Source organism: Mauremys mutica, chromosome 1 (genome assembly GCF_020497125.1).
Source record: "Mauremys mutica isolate MM-2020 ecotype Southern chromosome 1, ASM2049712v1, whole genome shotgun sequence".
Taxonomy (NCBI): Eukaryota; Metazoa; Chordata; order Testudines; family Geoemydidae; genus Mauremys; species Mauremys mutica.
The window spans coordinates 29,089,985-29,116,126 of NC_059072.1; the positions used below are offsets into that span (position 1 = coordinate 29,089,985).

The following is a 26,142-nucleotide window of genomic DNA, read 5'->3' on the forward strand; positions in this document are numbered from 1 at the left end:
CAGTCACAGAGGAGGATTTCTGAGAGATGTGACCCTCAGAATTACAAGTGGAAGAACAGCCAGGAGCACTTTGTGAGGAAGACAATTCAGGATTTTCAGTCCTGGCCATTCCAGGATCTCTCCAGCAAAGATAACTTCAAGTGAGCCTCTTTCACTTGCGTGTTCTCTTGCAAATGATGCATCTCTCAGGAACATGCCTTTTACCAAATACCTGGTGTGCCCCATATAAAGGGGCAATACAACCTCACAAGGAAGACAGCATTTAAAACCTGGGGTCCTTTATTCTCCCATAAAGGCCTGACCCAGTATCAGAAAAGTCTCAGAGAAAAATTTTTTTTTAAAGAAAAAAGGAAACACCATGAAAGAAGTGATGAGTGAAGACTAAGGGTATGGCTACATTACATCTTATTTTGGCATATTATGTCACTCGGGGGGGGGGGGGATATATAAATCACACCCTGGAGAGACGGAAGTTACACCAACATAAGCATCGTTGTGGACAGCACTAGGTCAGTGGGAGAGCTTCCCCTGCCAACAGAGCTTCTGCCACTCATGGGGTTGGAGTAGGTAAGTTGACTGGAGAGCGCTCTCCTGTTGGCTTAGAGTGGCTACATTAAAGAGCTCACAGTGGCAAAGTTGCATTGGTGCAGCTGTGCCACCGTAAACTCTCTAGTGTAGTTGTGCCCTAAATAAGTAACTATCTACAGGTATTCACAACTATTTACATAAAAAAAGGGAATCATACAGTGAGTGAGAAGCTTGGACAGTCTGTAAGGGATTGTTTGCACTTGACAGTTAATTTGGATTAAGGCAGGGTCTGAATTTAAAGCCAGCTATTCCTGAATAGCTCCATGTAGATAGAAGCTCTGAGTTCCACTTCGTAGGCACAGGCAGTAAAAAGGAACTGAAGGGTGGATGGGTGACTCCATCCTTTATGACTTTGGTGGGAGGCACGAGGACGCTATAGGTATGTCTACACACTCAAGAAAAACCCAGGGCTGGCCAGTGTCAGCTGACTCAGGCTCGCAGGGCTCAGAATGCAGCGCTGTTTCATTGCTGTATAGACTACTGAGCTTGGGCTGGAGCTTGAGATCTGCGACTCTCCTACCTTGTGGGGTCATAAGGTCCAGGCTCCAGCCCAAGCCCAGAAGTCTTTACAGCAATGAAATAGCTCTGCAGGCCAACCCCCATGAGGCCAAGTTGGCAGGCACAGGGCAGCCATGGATGTCTAGTTTTTGTGTAGGCATACCCTTAGGGCACATGCATGGCTCCAACAGATACTGCAGGCCAAAAGAATCTGAACTCCACCAAGACTGAAATGTATATAGAAAAGCATCTGAAGAAGCGGCTTAGAGTTGGGAACACAATTATGTGACTTTTTTTGAAAAATTAACGATTATGCAACTGCATAATTCCATCATGCAAACACAAGGGGTGCTGATTTATTTATTGTATATAAACTTTAACTGTTGTAACAATAAATAATACAACAATAGATAAAGATATCACACGCTCTACCTTGCACACAATCTACAGTAACTGTGTAATGGACACAATTCTAAAAATCCCATTTACGTGTTTTTATAATAGAGTTAGACAGCAAAAGGCTGCATAGTGGAGTTACCATGAGCCTTGAATAAGAGGTATGCATAGCTGCACTTCTCCAGAATCAGACTCAGACATTCAAAATTCAGTTCCTGTTTCCTTTGCGCTCCAGAGGGCAGCGAGATGCTCCTGTCACATATGTGACACAGCTTACCTGCTCCTCCATGCCAGCTCACCTGTGTTAGCCCTGTGTAAGTGGGGTGGATTCCAGGGTCTACCCAATCCCAATCCACCTACTTGGGAGAGGGGGTAGCAGCTCTATAATGGTTGCTTCCTCCCCTCTGCACAGACTGGTGATGCAGGTAGCCCACAGAGAGGAATAAGGATGTGCCTTATTTACCCATGTCACCCAGTGTGGGTCTGTAGTCAGCTCACAATTCAGCATTAAGAAAATAAATTCTTGAACAGACATTCCAATTCTTAGATATGGATATGACTACGTTTGGGAGACTTCATTTGTTTTGTCTGTTTTGCTCACCAGGAAGGACCTTATGTATATAAATTAAGCAACTTGTTTGATACTTATGTTTGCATTTTTGTAAAATGTTTAGTCTACTTTTCTCTAGCAAGCAAAGGTGACCGTTAATATTAAGTAATAATTCAAAGACTGTAATGTATAAAAATGTCTTGGGTGTGTTTTAATTTGGTACAAAAGTATAAATGTCAAACTATTTACTTCCTTGTTTCACAGTTTTATATTTACCATATGAAAACTGCTTTAAAATAAATAGTCTTTCACCACCACTTATACAGTAAACTAATTAGCTTTAAAATTCTCAATTCTAAATTGGAAAAAGATTGACAATGACAGTTGTTAATTCAATTCTTTGTCTAAGTGAGTAAAAAATACTTTAAAATGGCTTCTTTTTACCACAGTGACCACCACATAGACTTATAAACTTTAAAGTCAGAAGGGACCATCATCATCTAGTCTGACCTCATGTGTATTACAGTCCACAGACCCTCACCCACCCACTCCTCAATAGACTCTTAATCTCTGGGTGAGTTACTGAAGTCCTCAAATCATGATTTAAAGACTTTAAGTTACAGAGAATCCATCATTTACACTCGTTTAAACCTGCAAGCATGCCCCATGCTGTAGAGGAAGGCAAAACCCTCCAAGGATCTCTGCCAATCTGATGCAGGGAAAAATTCCTTCCTGACCCTAAATATGGCGATCAGTGAGCAAGACCCACCAGCCAGACACTTGGGAAAGAATTGTCTGTAGTAACTCAGAGCCTTCCAACATCTCGTGTCCCATCACCAGTCATTGGAGATATTTTCTGCTAGCAGTCACAGATCAGCTAGATGCTGTTGTAGGCAATCTCATCATACCATCCCCTCCATGTACTTATCAAGCTCAGTATCTTTTGTTGGCTTTCTCAGCTGAGGGGCCACGGATTAGAATCATAGAATGTCAGGGTTGGAAGGGACCTCAGGAGGTCACCTAGTCCAACCCCCTGCTCAGAGCAGGACCCATCCCCAGACAGATTTTTACTCCAGATCCCTAAATGGCCCCCTCAAGGACTGAACTCACAACCCTGGGTTTAGCAGGCCAATGCTCAAACCACTGAGCTATCCCTCTCCTCCCTTGACTAGGACTGAAGTCCCACAAGATCCAATTGTCGGATTCAGCATGGTAAATCCTAGGCTGAAATAACTTTTTTTTTTTTGGTGCAGTCATTTGCACAACAGACAATAGTATACCAATCAGGCATGCAGCCACCAGCTTCCATTTCTTCCTGTTGTGTCCCCCTGCTTTACGCAGGGGATGTATGGTGCTCATGGAATGAATAATGGCTATATAGCAAATTATGTTTTTGACTAAGATACCAAAATTCAATGGTATCCTATTAAAAATATAGGAAGAAAAACTGAGGAAAAATCTACATAGAGAATCCAAAGGGCATAATACTGTGTCCAAAATTTTACACTGATTTCACACCTACATTTAGGAAAAAAACAGAAATTTATGTCCACTTTATGACCATTTTGGAACACAAACTTAACTGTGGAGTCACTACCAGGCTTCCATAATACAATAGAACCTTAGAGTTACGAACTGACTGGTCAACAACACACCTCCTTTGGAACCGGAAGTATGCAATCCGGCAGCAGAGACCCCCCTGAAAAAAGCAAATACTGTACAATACAGTGCCGTGTTAAATGTAAACTACTAAAAAAATAAAGGGAAAGTTTAAAAAAAAAGGTGTGAGACAAGGTAAGGAAACTGTTTTTTGTGCTTGTTTCATTTAAATTAAGATGGCTAAAAGCAGCATTTTTCTTCTGCATAGTAAAGCTCCAAAGCTGTTTTAACTTTTTTGGGGAAAAAACCATGATGTTTTGTTAGAGTTACAAATAACCTCCATTCCTGAGGTGTTCATAACTCTGAGGTTCTACCATACAAGATATAGCATATCACTACATCCAACACTGAAATGAAATAAAATGAAATATAGCAACTGATTAACAGTACATAAAGAACTATACAACAGTTTATGGCACTAACTAGAGAACAGTGTATCCTACTCAAACTGCAGGGGGTATTGAAGTGGGCAGACAGTAGTTACCAAAACTCATATCTGGATAAGACATCACAAATACTCCGACTCGTGAAAGACGTGCCCCAAGATCTTCAATGACAAGCACTCAGAAACCATTTAATTTTTTTTTTTTACCAAAAATCTACACTTTCTTTTCTTACAATATTGTTTTCTTACCTACTTGTTTGTGTCTTACTGCTTTTCTTGTTTAAATGAGTGAAATCAAAGGAAAAAAAATAAATTATTAATTCAGTATCTTAGAAAAAGACTATATAATGCAATTATTCAGGTAAGGAGTTAATGGACATGTGACTATTTTTCTAAAAATAAGTTTAAGAAACAATTTGTCAATGCATTTCATTCAGAATGCTGTATTTTTAATCAAAAGGTATTTTCTTTAAAAGAGTAAGATATAGTTACGGATCACGGAGACAATTCATATGTATTATTTAAATAGATTATCATTTTTTAATCTTTTAGAAAGTAACCAACTCCACAAATTGGGCATGACTCAGAAGTGGGAAGGCTTTTTCTAGGCCAGCAACCCTGGGCCCCTTTAAGGATTGCCTCTCCCCCACCTTTTTTCATCCCCCCCACTTGTGGGCAGTCAACTTCCTCATGCATTGGGTTTGATGAGAGGGGCTCCTTGGCAAAACAAAAGTGTACAATTGGCTCCCACACACCCTGCCGTTGGGAAGAACACCCCCACCCCCACCGCCCCTTGGTAACTGGCATTAAGAGTAGGATTGGGGTTTGGGGCCTTGCTGTGGTCATCATGCTAGTAGCCTTTTTTGACTGGGAGAAACTTTTTCCCTCACTGCTAGATTTGGCTTGGGTGTCGTATGGTTTTCTTCCTTCCTCTCAGCAGTCAAGGCCCCCAGAGGGTAGGTTAGGTTGTAAAATTTGTTTTGTTGCAAATTGGCAGGTGCCCAGAGCAGGTGCTTGTTCAACAGAGGGTCTGGTTCCCTGACAAACTAGAATTTTGTCCCTGGCAAACAGGAGAAGAGGTTCCAACTCCCAGGTCAGGCACTAGGTTAAATCTGGAGTTTTATTGAAAGTAGTATCCGAACAACCAAACACACACAACTTGAACAAGCCTCATTGCGTTTGAGTCTCTCTGCAGCACATGCCAAACTCTCCTGCTGCTGCAACCACACTTGCTCCCCAGCGCTGTCCCTTTTGACCTCCTCAACAGATCTTCAATCCTTAAAGGGACAGAGCACTAATAACTATAACCTTGGCATTCCCTTCTCAGTGCTGCAAAGGCATTTCCTAAAAAGATGAGGAATTGGGTTGCGGCTTCTGACAGGGAAAGGAGATAATCCCTTTTCCTCAAACACTCAACCTTTGTACAGGGGGCGGAAGGCAGAGGGGTCCCACCAATGGGACCAGGTTAAAGATGTGGAGAAGTGGGACTAAGGACAGCGCCTCCTCCAGGTGGAATGGATTACAAAGCAGGGGTGCCCTGCATGGGATAAATTATTGCCAGAGAGTTTCCCAGATGTGTTACTTAATAAAGTTGTGGCATAGTTAAATTACACTCCTGGTAACACGTCTTTCTTCCTAGAGCATATGTCAACCTGAACATTGCCAGGCCTGAATTTTACGTACCACTAAGCACACAGTTAAGGTTCTTTTTATAAGAGGAAAATAATAGTGCGTGGGAGCAGGGTGGTTCTGACCACATTGTCTATGGAAGACAGAGCTGTGGAAGGAGGAGATATGCAAATAGTTCTGGCTTGGATTGTCCCTCCAAGGACTATCAAAAACCATTACTCAAGACACATACAGAATCAGCTTCATTAGATTACAAAGCACAACTTCTACAATGAAATGAACTGTCTACAGTGTATCATTATAGGTTTTCTAACATAAAATCCATTCCAGAAAACAGATGTTAATATTTTTAATTAATTTATACACTAAAATTTAGAAACCAGCATTCCATTTCTTTCTGTGTTGAAAATTATACGAGTGGAGAAAGTTAAACTACATACACCAGAAAAAAAACCCTAATGCTTGCTTTGAAATCTAGTCACAGACAGATTAACATCTTGTGATACAATCCCCTGTAGTAGAAGCAGCTGACAAGATGAGTAATGGCCTGCATCCGATTATCTTCAGCTCCGTGGCAATCATTTTCCATCAGTTTCCTATCTCTTAACCAGCAACCCTGGAAGAAGGTCACCATTCTGTCAACTTCTTTTCTTTGCCCAATGAGTAGGTTTTAAAAATGCAGGGAACACATAAATCTCTGTAAATTAAGAGGTCTGATTATATTACTATTGGTGTACAACTGGCTTACATGAACACGGCATGATTTGTCAAATTCCTTAAGTAATATAGTCTCCAAGAAGTAAATCATTGCATTTCTGCATATAATACAGTGCAGTTCCTCTTTTCATGCAATCTATTCTTTTCTTCTTACAAAAAGAACTTTAACTGTATTTAATGGCATCTAAAATTCAGGGCTAGTAATATTCAGGTCAACATATTCATATATTTCTCATTATGGGACATATCTGAATCAAACTTTCAAAGCCTTATTCCTAACACCTAAATAGCTATACATTGTCAGAGAACTGTATATGCATTCATTAAACAAGTAATTCCTGCATAAGCAATATTGTGGAAGGTTTACCAGGAACTATATGGTATACACTCTGCCTGATTCTAATATAACACCAGAGTGAATGAGAAAAATACTACCAAAATAAACCTTTAGGAGATCAGGATTGGCTTCACAGTGTTTATTACTTTTGTTTATAGACTCTATTCTGAAAAGAATGTGTTATTAATTCCATAAATGTTTTGGAGTATGCCAAACCAATTCTATATATTTTGAAAAGATACTGTATTATGAATATAAAAACATTGACTGTAACCTTCATCTATACAGTGGCTACTTTACACACCACCACTGGTGCCAAGAAACTCTAGTGCAGGCATAGCTGACCAGGGGAGGGTCATCCCAGCATAGGAGGATCCTCCAGTGGTACAGGATCAGTTTAGTGGCTCCTATGTATCTCCAGTAGTCAGTGTAAAAGGCATAACCAATGCTTCTCTACATCCTGATAATCCCTAATTGCGGGACAACTGGAGTTACTGGCAAGCAACATAAATTAGAGGAGCCTTCCAACTGCTTTGGATTGGCCCAGTACACAGCCAGTCAGGATTGATGAATTATAAAGGTGCCTTTAAATGACACTTAGACTACCACTACACTAGAGAACTTACATTGCTGCAGTTGCCGCCACTGTAAGCTCTCTAACGTAGCCGCTCTAAACCAATGGGAGAGAGCTCTCCCGTCGGCTAAACTACTCCAGCTCTCCTGCCAACTTAGTGCTGTCCACACCGGCGCTTATGTCAGTGTAACTTATGTCACTCAGGGGTATGGTTTATTCACGTCCTTGAGCAACATAAATTATGCCAACATAAGCTGTAGTGTAGACATAGCCCCAAACTACTAAATTACTTCTGAAAATAGGACATAGGCATTTTTGTAAATGTTATTCTTGGAGGTCTACAATCTATTTCATCATGTAAAGTCCAAGGAAAACGATCAGAAATTAGATTCCAGTTTGACCCCATTCCCTACCACTGTATTTTCACCCCTCTTACACAATTTATAAATTAGACTCAGTCTCACAAACCTTCCTCGAATGAGTATTCCTTACTCATGTGAATACTTGCACTGGAGCCAATGGGCCTCTGCATGAGTAGGGGTTGCAGGACTGGGTCTTTTCTCAATAACACAGTTTACATTAGCACATATGTTACACAGAAAAAGCTGGGGCATGGTGGAAACAACATTGGTTATGCTTAGGCCAAGAAAAATATATAGTAAGGAACAAATTCTGATCTCAAATACTTTGGAGCAACTAGTATGGGACTCACATCTACACATCTGATGGCAGAAGATGACCGTAAAAGAAGGTCTCTGTCCCCTGAAGTATATTGTAACTTTCTGGTATGGGTCATGAGTCAGCAAAGCACTATTATCTCATTGTTCTCCTGTACTCCCCCATCTGTCTGTATCAAACTGTTGTTTTTCGTCTTATACTTAAGAGTGTAATCTCTTCAGGGTGGGGACTGTCTTTTTGTTCTGTGTTTGTATAGCACCTAGCACAGTAAGTTCCTGGTCTATGACTGGGATATAAACAATCACACACCACAAAAGCAAATCCTTAACTTTAAGCATATCCATTGTCCCATGGACTTCAACAGTATTTCTCACATACATTAAATTAAGCATGTGCTTACTTGTGTCACCAAATCAGGGTTATAATTAGCTATTAGCATAAAGGCTTTTTCCACCTCTTATACTTTGATTTCACATGTTGTCTTGAAGATTACTGCCTTGGTATTACCCTTGTGTCCAGACAATATTACTGAGCATCTTCCTCCACATTACCTCTTTCTTCCCAGATGAACAAAGAATTCGACATCATTGAAGAATAATGCCTCCTGGCACTGTCCCTCAGACAGTGGTAATTCATCTTACTCCCCAGCATGGCTGAGCCTCATAGGAGCCATAATCTGGACATTTACTAGGATATACTTAGGCTATATCTACACTTGAGATGTTACAGCAGCACAACTGTAGCGATGCAGCTGCACTGCTATAAGATCTCTCATGTAGCCACTCTATGCTGATTAAAGAGAGCTCTCCCGTCAACATAATGAAACCACCCCCAACGAGGAGTAGTAGCTATGTCTCCTGCCAACATAGCGTTGTGCACACTACCACTTATGCTCATGAAATTTATGTCACTCAGGGTGTTTGTTTTTTCCACACCTGTAACAAGTCTTCTCTTGGGGAGCATGGCCTAGTGGTCACGGCTGCAACTCAGGACTGCCAAGGGGGTTGTGGGGAGGGGAGCCCGGGCCCTCCCATTCCACCGGGCTCTGACCCAGAGCCCTTTGGGCTACCAGTAGTTTGGCAACCAAGGCTGTTTAAGACTGTCCTCCCTGGGCCTCTTCTTCTCGTCCATCCACCCCCCCGCCCCCTGGGGTCAGCTTAGTCCAAGGCTTTCCCCTGGTGTGGAAACCGAAACCACAATAAGTACGTCCACATTCCACAAGATACCTCTCTCTCTGGTTGTCTCTGGGTTGGGTCCTCCCTTCCCTCAGGGAGGGTTCCCTTTGAGTAGCTGTGTCAGAATCTTAGGCTTCCCTCTGCTCTGCTGGAGCTGTGGGCTGCAAGTCTGCTCACCTCCAGCTCTGCCACCCAAATGAGCTAATTCCCTGCCTTTTAATTCCTCCATCATATGGAGCATTTGCTTCAGGTGTGGTGTGGCAGGGCAGAGCTGGCTGAGCCCAAAATAATCCCTTAACACCTTGTTGCCCAGTGTGTGGTTTGTACACCCCATTACAATACACTTGAGCTACATAATTTTGCTGACATAAGTAGTAGTGCAGACGTGGTCTTAGAGCAAGCAGTACAGTAAATTAAGGTTATCTGAAGTAAATCTCTTTATTGTAAACCAAGATGATGGAGTCCTTCCCTGGAGACTGTACCTTGATGCAGTGGGAAGGTGTGTATAGTCCAATGACTCTGAGAGCTAAGACAATGGTAATTTAACTCCTCAGAGTGTCACCCACGCCAGACATGTCAGAAATTAGTGACCAGACGTAAAGCAGTCCATATGTCCTCCAACAACCTATCCTTGTAAAAATGTTGTGCTACAGCAGGGGTCAGCAACCTTTCAGAAGTGGTGTGCCGAGTCTTCATTTATTCACTCTAATTTAAGGTTTTGTGTGCCAGTAATACATTTTAACATTTTTAGAAGGTCTCTTTTTATAAGTCTACAATATATAACTAAACTATTGTTGTATGTAAAGTAAATAAGGTTTTTAAAATGTTTAAGAAGCGTCATTTAAAATTAAATTAAAATGCAGAGCCCCCTGGACCAGTGGCCAGAACCCGGGCAGCGTGAGTGCCACTGAAAATCAGCTTGTGTGCCGCCTTCGGCACGTGTGCCATACGTTGCTTACCCCTGTGCTACAGAAATACAAGATAGCCATTCTGGCAAACAGCATGATAGTGAGGGATGGCAGGGCATTCTTCAGGTCCTAAGTCAGTGGTTCTCAACCAGGGGTACACGTACAGCATCTTCCAGGGGTACATCGACATCTAGATATTTGCCTAGTTTTACAACAGGCTCCATAAAAAGCACTAGCAAAGTCACTACAAACTCAAATTTCATACAGACAATGATTTGTTTATACTGCTATGTATACTATAAACTGAAATGTAAGTATAATATTTATATTCCAATTGATTTATTTGATAATTATATGGTAAAAGTGAGAAAGTAAGCAATTTTGCAGTGATAGTGTGCTGTGACATTTATGTATTTTTATGGCTGATTTTATAAATTTTTAAGTGAGATGAAACTTGGGGGTACACAAGACAAATCAGACTCTTGAAAGGGGTACAGTAGTCTGGAAAGGTTGAGAACCACTGTCCTAAGTGACATGACAGCATGGGAAGGATTCAGATTCAGAAGATGGAGTATTAGTTTATATTTTAGTATGACAACAGAAACAATAAGAACATTTTAAAGATACAATATCTGGGCATTATATAAAATTCTCCTTTTGACAGTCTTCATTATTACAATACAATGTATTGTAGATAGACTGAAATACATCTGTTCCTTTTATAGTTGGGAGTCATATTAGTATTGTAGTTGCTCAAATCAACTGCAGACTCCACATTTAGCTTAACGCTGCCTACTCAGAGGATTACAAGATTATTTTAGATGTTATGTACTGCAGGCTGGTAAAATCCAAGTGATAAAACTGCATTCCCACATGCTCTTATGAAACTGGCTTGATTCCATAGCTCAAAAAGTATAACCCATTTTTCAGTAGACAGCTTTTGAAGTGTCAATAAATTGCTGAACACCAGTGTCATAGAAGCAAAGATGTTTGAAGTTCTGCAGCCCCCACTACCATACAATAATATTAAGGTTGCAGTATGACAAACTGTTTTAAAGTTAGCTTTGAACATAAAATCAGAACAGCTTCCCTAATTTAAAAAAAACAACCATATATAAACTACTAGTTAACTTTGATAATTACTGAAATGCAATCTCTAGAGCTCTGTACTTAATATATCAAGCTAGTATTTTATATCAAATCCAGATTAAAGAAATGAGAATGAAAGAGTACCACTATATTCAGTATTAGATATAAATGCAAGAGGGTACCAAAAACATAAGATTTATTTTTTTACGAGTTTGTCTTCATTACATCCTGAATAGCAGAGCCACTCATGACGCAAGTTCTGAACTTAATGAGTACAATAACCTCTCATCTGTGAATTATCAGATTTGTGTGTATTTAACATTGCTATTCTAACATTAAAATACCATACCCACTCTGATATGCTACTCCCAAGCAAGTTCTCACTTCACAACCATCCCCCCACAACTTATTTTTCCTGTGAAAACTTTGATATTTTGACTAGGATATGAAAAACATCTTTATTGTCAAGTCTCTCTGAAATGTAAAATAATACAGAGAATATATGCTATTTTCTGCAGGCTCGTGGAATAAGGCTTTGCATACTGATGCACACAACGTTTTCCATTTGTAGTCTAAAGCCTGGCATATAGAAACACTGATTTGAGACCATCACTCAGAAAACTGAGGATATTTAAAGGACAACCTAAATATTTTTTCCACCAATAAAGAGAATGCAAGTGATTTAATAATTCTGTACAGCAAGACCTCATGGGACTGAACTAAGGAAAATCCATTTGCACTATTTCTATAGCAACATAATTGCCAAATGTTAGACTATGAACAAAAGCTATCATTTTCAGTAGTACAATTCATCAGTACAGAAACAGACTAATGCAAAACGTGTTCTGAATAAACCCTTGATATCTTCTAGAGGTAATCAGGATTAAACTAAAAAAAAAAGATTAGTGCATTTAAATTTCTGATGTTGTCTACATTATATATTGCAGGTAAATTTATTCAATAAACATCACCATGATTTTTTAAAGAAATCTTTCTTTTACTGCAGGGCATGGAATTTCATTACACTGAGTCTGATCACTTTAACCCGAAGGTATAATGGTTTCCAGATTTCCAGCAGCAGTGCAAAATTAAAAAGGGTGTTTTTATGCAACTGAGAAAGTAATTAAAACTGTTTTTAAAATATAACTTCCTGAACAAGAAAATAAAGGTTAAGAGCATATAGTTTTGAAACTCACCATTAGAACACTTAGGTGATTCCTAAGAAAATCTATTTCCAAGCAGTAAAAATATTAAGTTCTTAAATAATGTCCTGTGTCTTTTAAGTGCTTCAAAAACATTAATCCTCTCATACCTATGAAAGATAAGTATAAACTGTAATAAACTAAACCTAATGCTTCAGAAAGTCCATGGCCACCCAAGAGACTAACATTTTCTTGTCCCCAGAAAACAAGTCCAGCATGGGCGCAGTGTAAGGTTTCCTACACACTTCTAAAATGCTTTCACCTCGATCTTGAGAAAAAAAACTGTTACCTACCTTTCATAACTGTTGTTATGAAACTTCAAGATGTGTTGCTAACTTCAAGATAACTTCAAGATGTGTTGCTCATGTCCATTCCATTCTAGGTGTGTGCATGCCCACATGCACAGCTGTCAGAGATTTTTGCCTTAGCGGTATCCATAGGGTTGGCAGTGGCACCCTCTGGAGTGCTGCACTCATGCGTCAGTGTATTAGGTGCCGCCAGCCCTACGCCCTCTCAGTTCCTTCTTGCCAGCAACTCTGACAGAGGGGTAGGAGTGCGGGTAATGGAATGGATATGAGCAACATATCTCAAAGAAAAAACGGTTACCCACCTTTTAGTAACTGTTGTTCTTAGTGATGTGTTGTTCATGTCCATTCAAAGTAAGTGTGCACGCACCGTGTGCACGACAGCTGGAAGATTTTCCCCTAGCAGCATCTGTAGGGTCAGCCCTGGAACCCCCTGGAGTGGCGCCACTACGGCGCCCTATAAAGGGGCCCGCCGACCCTCCATCCCCTCAGTTCCTTCTTGCCGGCACTCCGACAGAGGGGCAGGAGGGTGGGTATTGGAATGGACATGAACAACACATCTCGAAGAACAACAGTTACTAAAAGGTGGGTAACCGTTTTTTTCTTCTTCGAGTGGTTGTTCATGTCCATTCAAAGTAGGTGACTCACAAGCCTAACCTTAGGTGGCGGGGTCAGAGATCACTGCTGACTGGAGTACTGCACGACTGAAGGCTGCATCATCCCTAGCCTGATGCGTGATGGCGTAGTGTGACGAGAACGTGTGGATGGAGGACCACGTGGCCGCTCTACAAATCTCCTGAGTCGGGATCTGAGCCAGGAACGCCGCAGAGGAGGCCTGCGCCCTAGTGGAGTGGGCCGTGACCGGAGGGACAGGGGTCTTAGCTATACGGTAACACTCCCAGATGCAGGTTGCAATCCATGAAGAGATTTGCTGAGAGGAGACCAGGAGCCCCTTCATCCTATCCGCCACTGCGATGAAGAGCTGAGTTGAGCGTCTGAACGGCTTGGTACACTCGATGTAAAAAGCCAAGGCCCTGCGGACATCCAGGGAATGTAACCTCCGCTCCTCATTGGAAGAGTGTGGTTTTGGATAAAACACCGGGAGAAAAATATCTTGACCCATGTGGAACTGCGAGACGACCTTGGATAGGAAAGCTGGGTGAGGTCTAAGTTGGACCTTGTCCTTATAGAAGACAGTGTACGGGGGCTCGGATGTTAACGCCCTGAGCCCCGACACCCTCCTGGCCGAGGTGATCGCCACCAGGAAGGCGGTTTTATACGACAAGTACAACAGGAAGCACGAAGCCAGAGGCTCAAAGGGAGGTCCCGAGAGGGCAGAGAGGACCAGATTCAGGTCCCAAGCAGGGGCCGGCTGACGAACATGTGGGAATAGCCTGTCCATACCTTTGAGGAAATGCCCGACCAGCGGGTTTGCAAACACCGAGGTACCCCCCTCTCCCGGATGGAAAGCCGAGATGGCCGCCAAGTGAACACGAATCGAGGAGAGGGAGAGGCCCAGTTGTCTGAGGTGGAGCAAAGAGTCCAGGACAATGGGGATTGGGACCCCCAGCGCATTGTGACCTCACTGACCCGACCATATGGAGACGCGCTTCCATTTGGCCAGGTAGGTGGCCCTAGTTGACGGTTTTCTACTACCGAGCAGCACTTGTCTGACCTGCTGGGAGCACTGAATCTCCACCGGGTTCAGCCATGGAGCATCCATGCTGTGAGGTGAAGGGACTCGAGGTTTGGGGGGCGGAGGGAGCCCCGGTCCTGCGTGATCAGGTCTGGGAGCAGGGGCAGCGTCAGGGGCGCCTGAACGGACATCTGCAGGAGTGATGTGTACCAATGCTGGCGCGGCCACGCCGGAGCTATCAGGATTACTCGTGCGTGATCCCTGCGAATCTTCAGAATCACCCTGTGTATCAGGGAGATCGGAGGAAAGGCGTAGAGCAGACCGACCCCCCAAGGCTGTAGGAAGGCGTCCAACAGAGACCCCTGATTGCGGCCCAAGAGGGAGCAGAACCGTCAGCACTTTCTGTTTTCCCTCGAGGCGAACAGGTCTAACCAGGGAAAGCCCCAGAGCTGGAAAATTGAGCGTACCACGTCCCATCGGAGGGACCACTCGTGACCCCGGAACGAGCGGCTGAGGGTGTCCGCCAAACCGTTCTGCTCCCCCAGAAGGTAGAACGCCGTCAGGTGGGTAGCATTGTGGACACAGAAATCCCACAGCGCGAGGGCTTCCCTGCACAGGGAAGAGGAGCGTGCACCCCTGTTTGTTGATATAAAAGACTGCCGACGTGTTGTCCGAGAGGAATGAAACACATCTGCCGGACAGGTGGGACCGGAAGGTCAAACAAGCCAAGCGAACCGCTCTCAGCTCCCTGACATTGATATGCAACTCAAGGTCCTCCAGCGACCACAAGCCCTACGTCCTGAGGTGCCCCAGGTGCGCTCCTCACCCCGATCCGAGGCATCCGTTACCAGGGAGAGGGAGGGCTGAGGGGCAGCAAAGGGGACATCCATGCACACTTTCTGCGGGTCGAGCCACCACCGCAGCGAGTTCAGCACCGAGCGGGGAATGGACACCACTGAGTCCAAGGGGTCCCTGGCTGGGCGATAAACTGTCGCTAACCAGGACTGTAGCGGGCGAAGCCGGAGTCTGGCATGGTCTACCACATAGGTGCACGCTGCCATGTGACCCAACAGCCGGAGGCAAACTTGCGCCGTGGTAACCTGGGCGCGGTGAAGTCCGAGGATGAGCTCGGAAATCGCACGGAACCTGGATTCCGGCAGGTACGCTCTGGCGTGAGTGGAGTCCAGAACTGCTCCTATGAACTCTATTCGTTGCGACAGAGACAGGGTGGACTTGGCTTTGTTCAAGAGGAGGCCGAGATCGAGGAAGGTCTGCCTGATGAACAACACCTGGGTCTCCACCTGCTTCTTGGAGAGGCCAATCGTCCAGGTAGGGGAATACCTGGATGCCCCGCCTGCGCAGGAAGGCCGCCACGACTGCCATGCACTTCGTGAAGACCCTTGGAGCAGCTGACAGGCCGAATGGGAGCACCGTGAACTGCAGATGGGCGTCGGCCACGACAAACCTGAGGTACCGACGGTATCGGGGAATTATGGCAATGTGGAAATAAGCGTCCTTTAAGTTGAGGGCAGCATACCAATCTCCTGGATCCAGGCAGGGAATAATTGAGGACAGGGAGACCATGCGGAACTTGAGCTTTCGCACAAACTTGTTCAGCCGCCGCAAGTCTAGGATGGGTCTCAGGCCCCCTTTCACCTTCGGTATTAGGAAATACCGGGAGTAGAAGCCTTTGCCCCTGAGCTCCTGAGGGACTTCCTCCACCGCCACTGACTCCGTGAGGGACTTCACTTCTTGAGTTAGAAGTTGCTCGTGAGATGGGTCCCTGAAGAGGGACGGGGAGGGGAGCTGGTGGGGTGGGAGGGAGGAGAACTGGATAGAATATCCCCTCTCTACCGTGCGGAGCACCCTGCTGTCCGACGTGATTCGGGACCAGGCACAGTAGAAGGGAGACAGACGTGACCCAAAGGTAAGGGTAGAAGGATCCAGAGTCTCGATAGGTAGGTCGCCCTCGACCATACCATCAAATAGGGGTCTAGGCCCCGATGGTGGTCTCGACTGACCGGACGCCTGGCCGGAGGGGTGGCATTGGTGACACCCCCTGCCATTTCTGCCCCGCCTGCACCCCAGCTTCTGGCGAGTCTGAGGTTGGTAGAGGCGTGGGGCCGTCTGAGGCCTAAACTGCCTGCGCTGGGTCTCAGGGGTATGCAAGCCCAGCGAGCGAAGCGTGGCCCGCGAGTCCTTTAGACTATGCAGACGTTTGTCCGTCTTTTCCGAAAATAACATCTGCCCCTCGAAGGGGAGGTCTTGAATGGTCTGCTGGACCTCATAGGGCAGGCCCGAGACCTGGAGCCAGGCTCCCCGCTGCATGACCAGCCCCGTGGCCAGGGTGCGCGAGGCTGAGTCTGCCGCATCTAAGGCAGCCTGGAGAGAGGCTCGGGAGATCAGCCTTCCCTCCTCCACTAGGGTTGAAAACTCTGACTTCGAGTCCTGGGGAAGGAGCTCCATAAACTTCGACATGGCTGAACACGTGTTATGACCATATCGGCTTACAATCGCCTGTTGGTTGGCTATGCGGAGTTGTAGGCCTGCCGTGGAGTACACTTTTCTACCAAAGAGGTCGAGTCTTTTAGCGTCTCTGCTCTTTGGTGTTGACCCCTGAAACCCTTGACGTTCCCGCTGGTTGGCTGCATCCACCATCAGGGAGTCCGGGATGGGGGTGGGTGTACAAGTGTTCGTGCCCTTTAGAGTGAATGAAATAGCGCCGCTCCGTTCTCTTGGCAGTAGGGGCCAGTGAGGCTGGCTTTTGCCATAAGGTGCGGGATGTATCCACTATAGTCTTTATCAGCGGGAGAGCCACCCTGGATGGCCCTGAGGGAGCCAGGATGTCTACTACAGGGTCGGCGTCCACCTGGATTTCCTCGGCTTGGATTGCGAGGCTCTGAGCTGCTCGCCGGAGCAATTGTTGGAGGATTCGAGTGTCCTCCAGGGCCGGTGCCGCAGCCGTGCCCGAGACCGCTTCGTCCTGGGAGGAAGACGAGGAAATTACATGGATCGGCCCTTCCTCCAGTGCACGCAGCCCTTCGGGGTCCTGCGGCACACAGTACTGTGGTTGCGGTGCCGTTCCAATTCTAAATGCGGCACCGTGACCGGTACCGGGGTCGCCAGTGAGCAGCTTGGCTTATCGGGCGACGCCTGTGGAGCCCGAACTGAAGCTGCTGCTGGTGCCGCTGCCCGGCTAGGGGGTGCTGAACTTGGATATGGCACACCCCTGCCCGGCGATGGTGCCGGTGGAGGAAGCAGCTGCGCCGGGGCCACCGACGCCGAGGAGACCGAGGTCGACCTCGATCGAGGACCAAACGCCTGGCCTACCGACTGGTGGTAGGCCCAGGGAGTCCAAAACGGCCACTGTGAGGGCGGATGCCATTGCTGCTGCCACTGTGGGTAACACTAGTGGCTCACCCCTGAAACCGATCTCCTGCTCCGCGACCGGCTGGAGTGGTAGGAGTCAGACTCTGAGTCTGAGGTCTCTGAGTATGAGGACCTGGGGGGAGCAGCACCCGGTGCCATTGGAGAGCGGTGCTGAGGCGGCAGGGAGCCTCTTATCTGGTCCGGTGCTGCCTTAGCAGCGCGGTGCAGGGAGGGAGGTGACAGCATGGCCGGCTTGCCCCTTGATTGTACCGGGGGACGGGCCGCGGTAGGCAACTCCCTACGGTGCGGGGAGGCCGGCACCGGGAGCCCCATCAAGTCTGAGGCCGCCTCGAACACCTCCGGCATCGAAGGGAGGTGCAAGTCTCCGCTGAGGTCCGGGGATCTAGGCCGGTCCAGACTCGACCGCCCTCTCTGCGGTGCGGGAGTCAACGGAGCAGCCGAGGGCTGTACCCCAGCCTGTCCGCTTGCACCCGCAGACGCCATCGGCCTCGGATCCTGGTGGGGTGACCGTTCCCTCACCGGCTTTCTCTTCTTCGCGGGCACCGGCGACGGTGAGCGGTGCCGCACTGATGCCGACTTCCTATGACCCGACTCCGACCAGTGCCGGGTTTTAGACGACTTGGGCTGGGCCCTAAGTCCTGATGTCGGTGCCGGGGCGCTCCGCACCGAGGAAGACGTGCTGGGCACCGCCTCGGCCGGTTCCGGGTCCAAGGGTGGCCTCAGGGCAGCCTCCATCAGAAGGACTTTAAGTCTTTGAGCCCTGTCTTTGAGAGTTCTCGGGCGGAAGCCCCTGCAGACAGAGCACCGGTCCTTTTGGTGGCTTTCTCCGAGGCACCTCAAACAAGCAGAGTGCGGGTCACTCTTGGGCATGAATTTCCCGCAGTCCTTGCAGAGTTTAAACCTGGGGGACCCGGGCATGTCCCAGCGGGTGACGAAGACTTGGGGGGGGGGACACTCCCCAACTACAAAGAACTATATACAATAATCTAAGTAAACTAACTATAACGCAACTATATACACGGACTATACACAAGGATAGGACACTGCTAACTTGCTATGCGCAAGAGACGTTCCAGCTAGCCGTCACCAGCGGTAAGAAGGAACTGAGGGGGTGGAGGGTCGGCGGGCCCCTTTATAGGTCATCGTAGTGGCGCCACTCCAGGGGGCGCCAGGGCCGACCCTATAGATGCTGCTAGGGGAAAATCTTCCGGCTGGCGTGCACGCGGCGCGCACACACCTACTTTGAATGGATATGAACAACCACTCGAAGAAGAACAACAGTTATGAAAGGTAGGTAACCATTTTTTTTCTACAAGTGTTTTTTTTTGCTTCGATCCATTCTAGGTGACTCACAAGCAATATCCATGGAGGTGGGGTCAGAGTTCACAGCCGTGCGGCTTGCAACACTACTCTACCGAAGCCAGCATCGTCTCAAGCTTACTGGGTAAGGGCATAATGAGATGTGAATATGTGAATGGATGACCAGGTAGTGGTCCTGCAGATATCTTGAATTGGCAGTTGGGCTAGGAAGGCTGCTGCCAAGGCTTGCACCTTAGTCGAGTGGATGGCTACAATCGCCGGTGGAGGTACTTTTGCCTGCTTATAACAAAACCAGATGCAGGCGGTAATCCATGATGAAATTCTCTGGGCAGACACCAAAAGATCTTTCATCCTGTCTAACACCACGACAAATAACTGTGTCAACTTCTGGAATGACTTAGTCCTTTCAATGTAAAAGGCCAGTGCTCTCCTGATGTCCAGAGAGTGTAATCTACGCTCCTCCTCTGACTCATGAGGCTTTGGGAAGAAGATGGGCAAGAATATGTCCTGGTTCATATGAAACTGTGAAACAATCTTGGGCAGAAAAGCTGGGTGCGGACTCAGCTGGACCTTGTCTTTGAAAAATGCCGTATATGGCGGCTCCGAGGTTAGTGCCCTAATTTCAGAGACCCTGAGGGCAGACGTTATCACCACTAAGAATGAGATCTTCCAGGAGAGTAGAAGAAGGGAACAGGAAGCCAAGGGCTCGAAGTGGGGGCCCATGAGCTGCGCCAGCACAAGATTCAGGTCCCAGGAGGGACTGGATCCCAGATATGGGGATAGAGTCATTCCAGACCTTTCAAAAACCAGACTGTCATGTCATGAGCAAAGATCAACCTGTCCTAGAATGGAGGGTGAAAGGCTGAAATAGCAGCCAAACTTACATTAACTGATGAAAGAGAAAAGACCTGGAGCTTGAGATGCAGAAGGTAGTCCAGGATCAACTGCAGCGAGGCCTGCTCGAGCCAAATATCCTGGTCCAAGGCCCAGCACGTGAATCGTTTCCACTTGGCCAGGTAGGTAACCCTGGTGGAGGGCTTCCTGCTGCCCAACAGGACCTGCTGGACACGGGCAGGGCACTCCTGCTCTTGTACATTCAACCACGCAGCAGCCAAGCTGTCGGGTTCAGCACTCACTGCCAAGCTTGGGTGCAGAAGACTGCCATGGTCTGAGACAGCAGATCCAGCCAGAGCGTCAGCTGCAGTGTGGTCACCACCGAGAGGTCCAACAGAACGCCGAACTAGTGCTGGCGAGGCCAAGCCAGAGCTTTCAGGATTACCTTTGCCTTGTCTTGTTTGATCTTCATTAGAACCCTGTGGATTAATGGCACCAGCGGGAATATGTACATCAGAGCCCCCGACTGGAGGAGTAAAAAGGTGTCTGACAGGGAGCCTCTCTTGATCCCCCGAATTGAGCAGAACACATGGCATTTCCTGTTCTGACAAGACGCGAACAAGTCCACTCGGAGAGTTCCTCACTTGTGGAAGATCACATTGACCACACCCAGATGGAATGGCCATTCTTGGTGAGATGAGAAGGATCTGCTGAGATGATTTGCTAACATGTTCCTGGTCTGGGGAGGTGCACAGCCATGAGATAAATGGCGTGCCGCACACAGAAGTCCCAGAGCCAGAGAGCTTCCTGGCAAAGGGCTGACGACCTGGCTCCGCCTTGCTTGTGTGGACTGATGCCAACCACACTTGCAGTGGCCAGAGATGGAGCAGGCATGACGGACCATGTGAGTACATGCTGCCATGTGGCCTAACAAACTCAGGCAAGTGCGGGCGGTGGTGAGCGGGTGGTCCCTTATATGCGAGATCAAGCCCAACATGGCTTGGAAACGGGCCTCCGGAAGGAAAGCTCTGGCCCACATGGTATCAAAGACTGCCCCTATGAACTCTATCTGTTGCACTGGTATGAGGGTTTATTTCTTTTCATTTATTAATAGGCCCAGGTCGTGACAGAACACAACAGATTGAGGCTCCTCTGCACCCGATCCCGAGATCTGCCCTTAATGAGCCAGTGGTCGAGATACGGATAGACCTGGACACCTTAGATAAGTGGCTACTGGCACTTTGTGAACACCCACGGGGCCAACAAGACACCAAAGGACAGCACCGTGAATTGGAAATGATACTGGCCCACCAAAAAACTGAAGAACCCTTTGTGTCCTTGAAAGATGGAAATATGAAAATAAGCGTCTTTCAAGTCAAGAGCAGCGTACCAGTCTACTGGATCCAGGGCGGGAATGAAGGAAGCCAGGGAGACCATGTGGAACTTCAACTTCTTGAGATATTTGTTGAGGCACTGCAGTTCCAGAATGGGTCTTAGGACCCCTTTTGCTTTCGGGATTAGGAAATAACAGGAGTAGAATCCTTTCCCCCTCATTTCCCGAGGGACCTCCTCCACTGCCCCCAGCTTCAGAAGGCTGTCAACTTCCTGAACAAGGAGTTGCTCGTGAGAAGGGTCCTTGAAGAGGGACGGTGAAGGAGGGGTGGAAGGGAGGGATGGCTGAGAATTGCAGGGTGTAGTTCAGAGATAATGCTGATAACGCATAGGCCTGTTATAGGCAAAACAGGGCTTAAAACCTGGGAACGGGGGCATGTCCCGTTCCGGGATAAGTCCCCTGCCAGGACTCTAACTTTACTAACTACTAACACTTAACACCTACTTACTCACTAACTACTGTAAACAAGTATATACAAAGAACAATAGTGAAGAGGTGAGAGGAAAAAATGCTATCCGCTTGCAAAGCAAGGGGAAAGGAGAACCCAACCATCACGGGCGGTAAGAAGGAACTGAGAGGGTGTAGGGCCAGCGGCGCCTAATATACCAATGCATGAGTGCAGCACTCCAGAGGGCGCCACTGCTGATCCTATGGATACTGCTAAGGCAAAAATCTCCAACAAGTGTTCCACAACATGCAAAAGAATAGCTTTTATGTGGCACTTTTAATCAGTTTATCTTGAAGTGGTTAATGAAGGTGGTCAGTATCATTATCCCCACATTACAAATGGAGAAACTATGGCACACAGAGGGGAAGTGATCTGCCAAAGGTCACTCAGCATGCCAGTGAGAGCTGGGAATAGAACCCAAGTCTCCTGAATCCCAGTCCAGTGCTCCAATCAATAAAATAAAATAAAATAATAATAAACCGCTTCAGCCCTCCGCCCACCCTCTTCCCCAAAAGTCTGGGGGAATGATGGCTTTTGCAGTCTTATTGGACTGTTAACAAATCTGGGCACTAGCAGACCAAAGGGAGGAAAGAAGAGCTGCTCATGGAGTGTTCTGTCATTAGCTCCCTCCTGTCTGAATGGAGGGAGCCCCATCTCACGTGTCTCCGCCAATCACAATTGCCAAAAACACAAAATGTTTTGTCATGCTGTTAGAACTGCTTTTCACTTTGTAATGCCACTAACTGAAATGTGTGTGGGCGTGGAGGATCTACTGCATGTGAAGATCAGAGTTCAGTTTCAACTCTGTATCACAAGGAACTCAATCAGAGTCTTACCTATACAATTAGGGAATGGGCTCTCATAAAAAGATAGCCAGATACTGAAATCAATATTAGCTTAGCTATTTGTGGCACCTTAAAGACTAACAAATTTATTTTAGCATGAGCTCACGAAAGCTCATGCTAAAATAAATTGGTTAGTCTTTAAGGTGCCACAAGTACTCCTGTTCTTTTTGCTGATACAGACTAACACGGCTGCTACTCTGAAGCTTAGCTATTGGCTTCCATAGCAGCAGGATTAGTCACTAGCTATTGAAAGGGGAAAGAAATAGGGTAGAACAGTTGAAGTCACCTACAAGTTCTTTAAAGATGAATCAAATCTATTTTTTAAATAAACACAAAATCATTATAAAGAACAGAATCATTAAGAGAACAAGCACAACAAATTAAATTATTTCAAAATCTATTTGTAATTTTAATGTTTAAACTCATCAGTTTTAAAATAAAAATTACTAATACATATCAAAACAATAACATGTAAAATAAGTTTTTCATTCTTTTGCCTGAAAAGCCTGAGATTAACCCATCAAGTTTCTGAATTTCTCTTGATACTGTTCATCAACACACATCTAAATCACTGAAAGAATATCTTGGCAGGTAAATAAACTCAGTTCACCCTTAGTTTCAATATTATTATTTGTCATTTTTAAGTCTACGTATGTAGATGGAGGAAGGTAATGAACCAAAAAGCAACCAGTTTATTTATTATTAAAGGGCATGTGTTTATCAAGGCCTGGGTCACTTCTCTCATGTTTCTTTGGCTGGCGCCTATATTGCCATGGTTAGAACAAGAAAGCAGGTGGACAGGCAAAGTGGTAGTGCAGCTGCCACAGAAGATGACTAATAATGATGTTGACATCACTAATTGTAATTAGTACACAGAATGCAGAGTGGAATGTCATCTTCATATCATCTGGTGTGGGCATGCTGCCTTAGAAAATGGGTATAATGCTATTACATTTAGCTTGTTTAATTGTTTAGCTCAGTTTACTAATGAAACTGAACACAAAGAACATCCAACCTTCTCTCCCCTCTCTACAGCCTTTTTCAGAGGACTTGAAGATGGTAATGCCAACTGTGAACTGGTGGTGGCTTGGATTAGTATGAGATATACAGTTTTCATGAGTCGGTGCTGCGATTATTTCTTACTGGCAATGCACATCGTAGTTCTTGCTCCCCCAGACAGCTGTCTGTACAGCTCAAACTGAGTGGATTTACATGGCTTCCCAAATTTTAGCTGTGACTAGTACTTGACTGCTTTTGGATGAACACCATCAACACTGATTTGTGTGGCTTTGTTGCCTACGCTCACCACATGATGCTGCACAGTACTTTTTCCTGTAGACCTCACACTGGGCGTTACCATGATAATGGCTAAGAAAAGCACTGTAGTGTATGGTATCAACCTGAGAAAGGAAGAAGTAAAGCAGCATCATACTATGCAGGATGAAGAGTTGCAAGAAGACCTGATACTGTATTAGCTATCTCATTCCCAGAGTAAGAACTGTCCAGCTTTGTTTTATACTCCTCTATGCTGATCTCATAATTTACTGAAGAGGTCACTAATTGAGAAGAAGATAACCATGGAGAAACAAATATATATTATCTATAAAATTCATTCTAGCACCATAGGCTCAGTCCCACATTATGAAATTAATGGGAGGGGAGGGTGTTCAGTACCTCGGAACAGAGGCTCAGCACTTTATGGATTAGACCACAGTATTTCATTTACTAGCCAGTCTTTACCTAATTTAAGCCTACAAAATTCCTTTCACTTGGGTATTCTTTAGTTAAACAGTGAGATAAAGAAGACTTCCCAGTCTCTCTCTCTCGCTCCCTGCCCAACCCCCTTTCCCTAAGCCTCCTCGGATGACTGGGAAAGTCCCCTCCCGATCCAACAGCCACTCCTCAAAAGTAATGAGGGTCACTGGGGATGGATCCAGGAGAGGGAGTTGCTACATATGGAAGATGGAAAGCTCATTTACATGAGTTCTCCTCACATCCAAACTGCTCCACAACTTCCCAGTGTGCAGGATTGCTCCATTTGTTTGAAGGGTCATTTTCCTCTTTTAAGAGGTTGGCCTATTGCAGAGACAGTTTGTGAAGCCCAAAGGGCAATGGATAATTTTTGCAAGAGCAAGTTTTTGGTATGCAGAGACATTTACCTAAAGCTTATCCACTTCTTTGGGTTTAAAAAAAAAGAAAAAGAAAAAGAAAAAGAAAAAAAAACTCCAGTCATTTCCTCTCAAGGAGATATTTCAAAGTTTCTGGCCATGGGACAATGCTATACTCCATGTATTTCAGAGTGGGCTTAAGTAATAGACAAGTAAGTTCACTGTGTTCAAGCTTTATTATTTGATTTTACTGCTGAGAAAAATTTACATATGAATAGTTTCCCAAAACCATTTCAAAAATTAAATCTCTGTGAATTAATAATCCAGCCATATGCATAGAAAAGGAGATGTCTGCATAAAAACAGACCCTAAAACTTCTTTTGTTTTTGTTGTTTCTCATTTACTAACTCAGACAAAATGGCTTCAATATTGCTGTTCCTAGCCCTGAAGGAGACCATTAATCAAATTATTCCAAATAAGAATAGAAAACAATACAAACGAATGGACAAGAATAGGTATTCATATCTGGGCCTTTGAAAGGAAAAAAACAGCCGTGATTATTTTTTCAGAAACGAAATTGCCAAAAAGTAGAGAAACAGATGGCTGAGAACACTAGATACCACATGAAGACATATTTTCCTATGAAAACTAATGCACAACATTAATTACCCAAACTACACAGTATATTATGGAATGACAATAATGATCACTAATAAAAACTGACAATGGTGTCTTATCGGTTCTTTTAAAGAAAACAAACGCAATTATTACAAGAAGATGTCTATGTCCTACAAATATACCCCACAGATCACAAACAGTCCATAAATGCACTTTTCTATGCTAGTCTGACTTTCACCACTGTCTCATTACTGAACTCTAAAACTGTAACTGAAAGGCTCCTCTCATCACATTTTCCTTAACAGAACCACTCGCTGTCTTTGTAAGAACTTATTCAGCTAAATGAAAACTTTACCTTAACTATTTCCTCAATGAAACAGATATGTGAAACAGGGTCTCTCTTCTTTGTCAGTACTTTTTGCAAGTGCTGCACCTGTAAGAGAATTTGTTTCAAAGATAATTTAGGTTTTCTAATGTGGTATATGCAAAAATTGCACTAATGTAGAAGAGGAAATATAGGGACTGAATACCTGTGCACAGGCTGCACAGATCTGATCCATAAGTTTCTCCATGTTTGTCCAGAGGGCTGCTCGGAAGGCTGCAGCGTTTCCTGGTGTTGGCATAACAGCTCGGCCAGGGCCACCTAAACATATTTTGAAGGCAACATATCAATCCATTTCAGAATTTAAAAATCTAGACCAACATTGTCAGCTGTGAGTGCCTAAATGAGGTTAAAACATAAAAATCCATCTATAGGCACCTAAAGAAGTGGCCTGATTTTCAGAAGTGTTGAGCAGTCACAGACAGCTTGAAACAACAGCTTTGAGAGGTGTGAACAGCCTCAATCATCTCAATCAAGT

General features: G+C 45.4%; 1 protein-coding gene across 3 annotated transcripts in view; it reads right to left on the minus strand.

The window, feature by feature from the left end:
* The window catches only part of COG5 (component of oligomeric golgi complex 5), a 308,198-nt gene that overhangs the window by 75,925 nt on the left and 206,131 nt on the right, over positions 1-26,142 (minus strand). For all 3 annotated transcript variants that reach the window (XM_045030137.1, XM_045030118.1, XM_045030126.1), the window contains 2 exons: positions 25,813-25,925; positions 25,638-25,715 (listed from right to left, as the gene is read on the minus strand). In XM_045030137.1, coding sequence (XP_044886072.1) covers positions 25,638-25,715; positions 25,813-25,925 — 191 coding nt within the window. The remainder of the gene's footprint in view (positions 1-25,637; positions 25,716-25,812; positions 25,926-26,142) is intronic.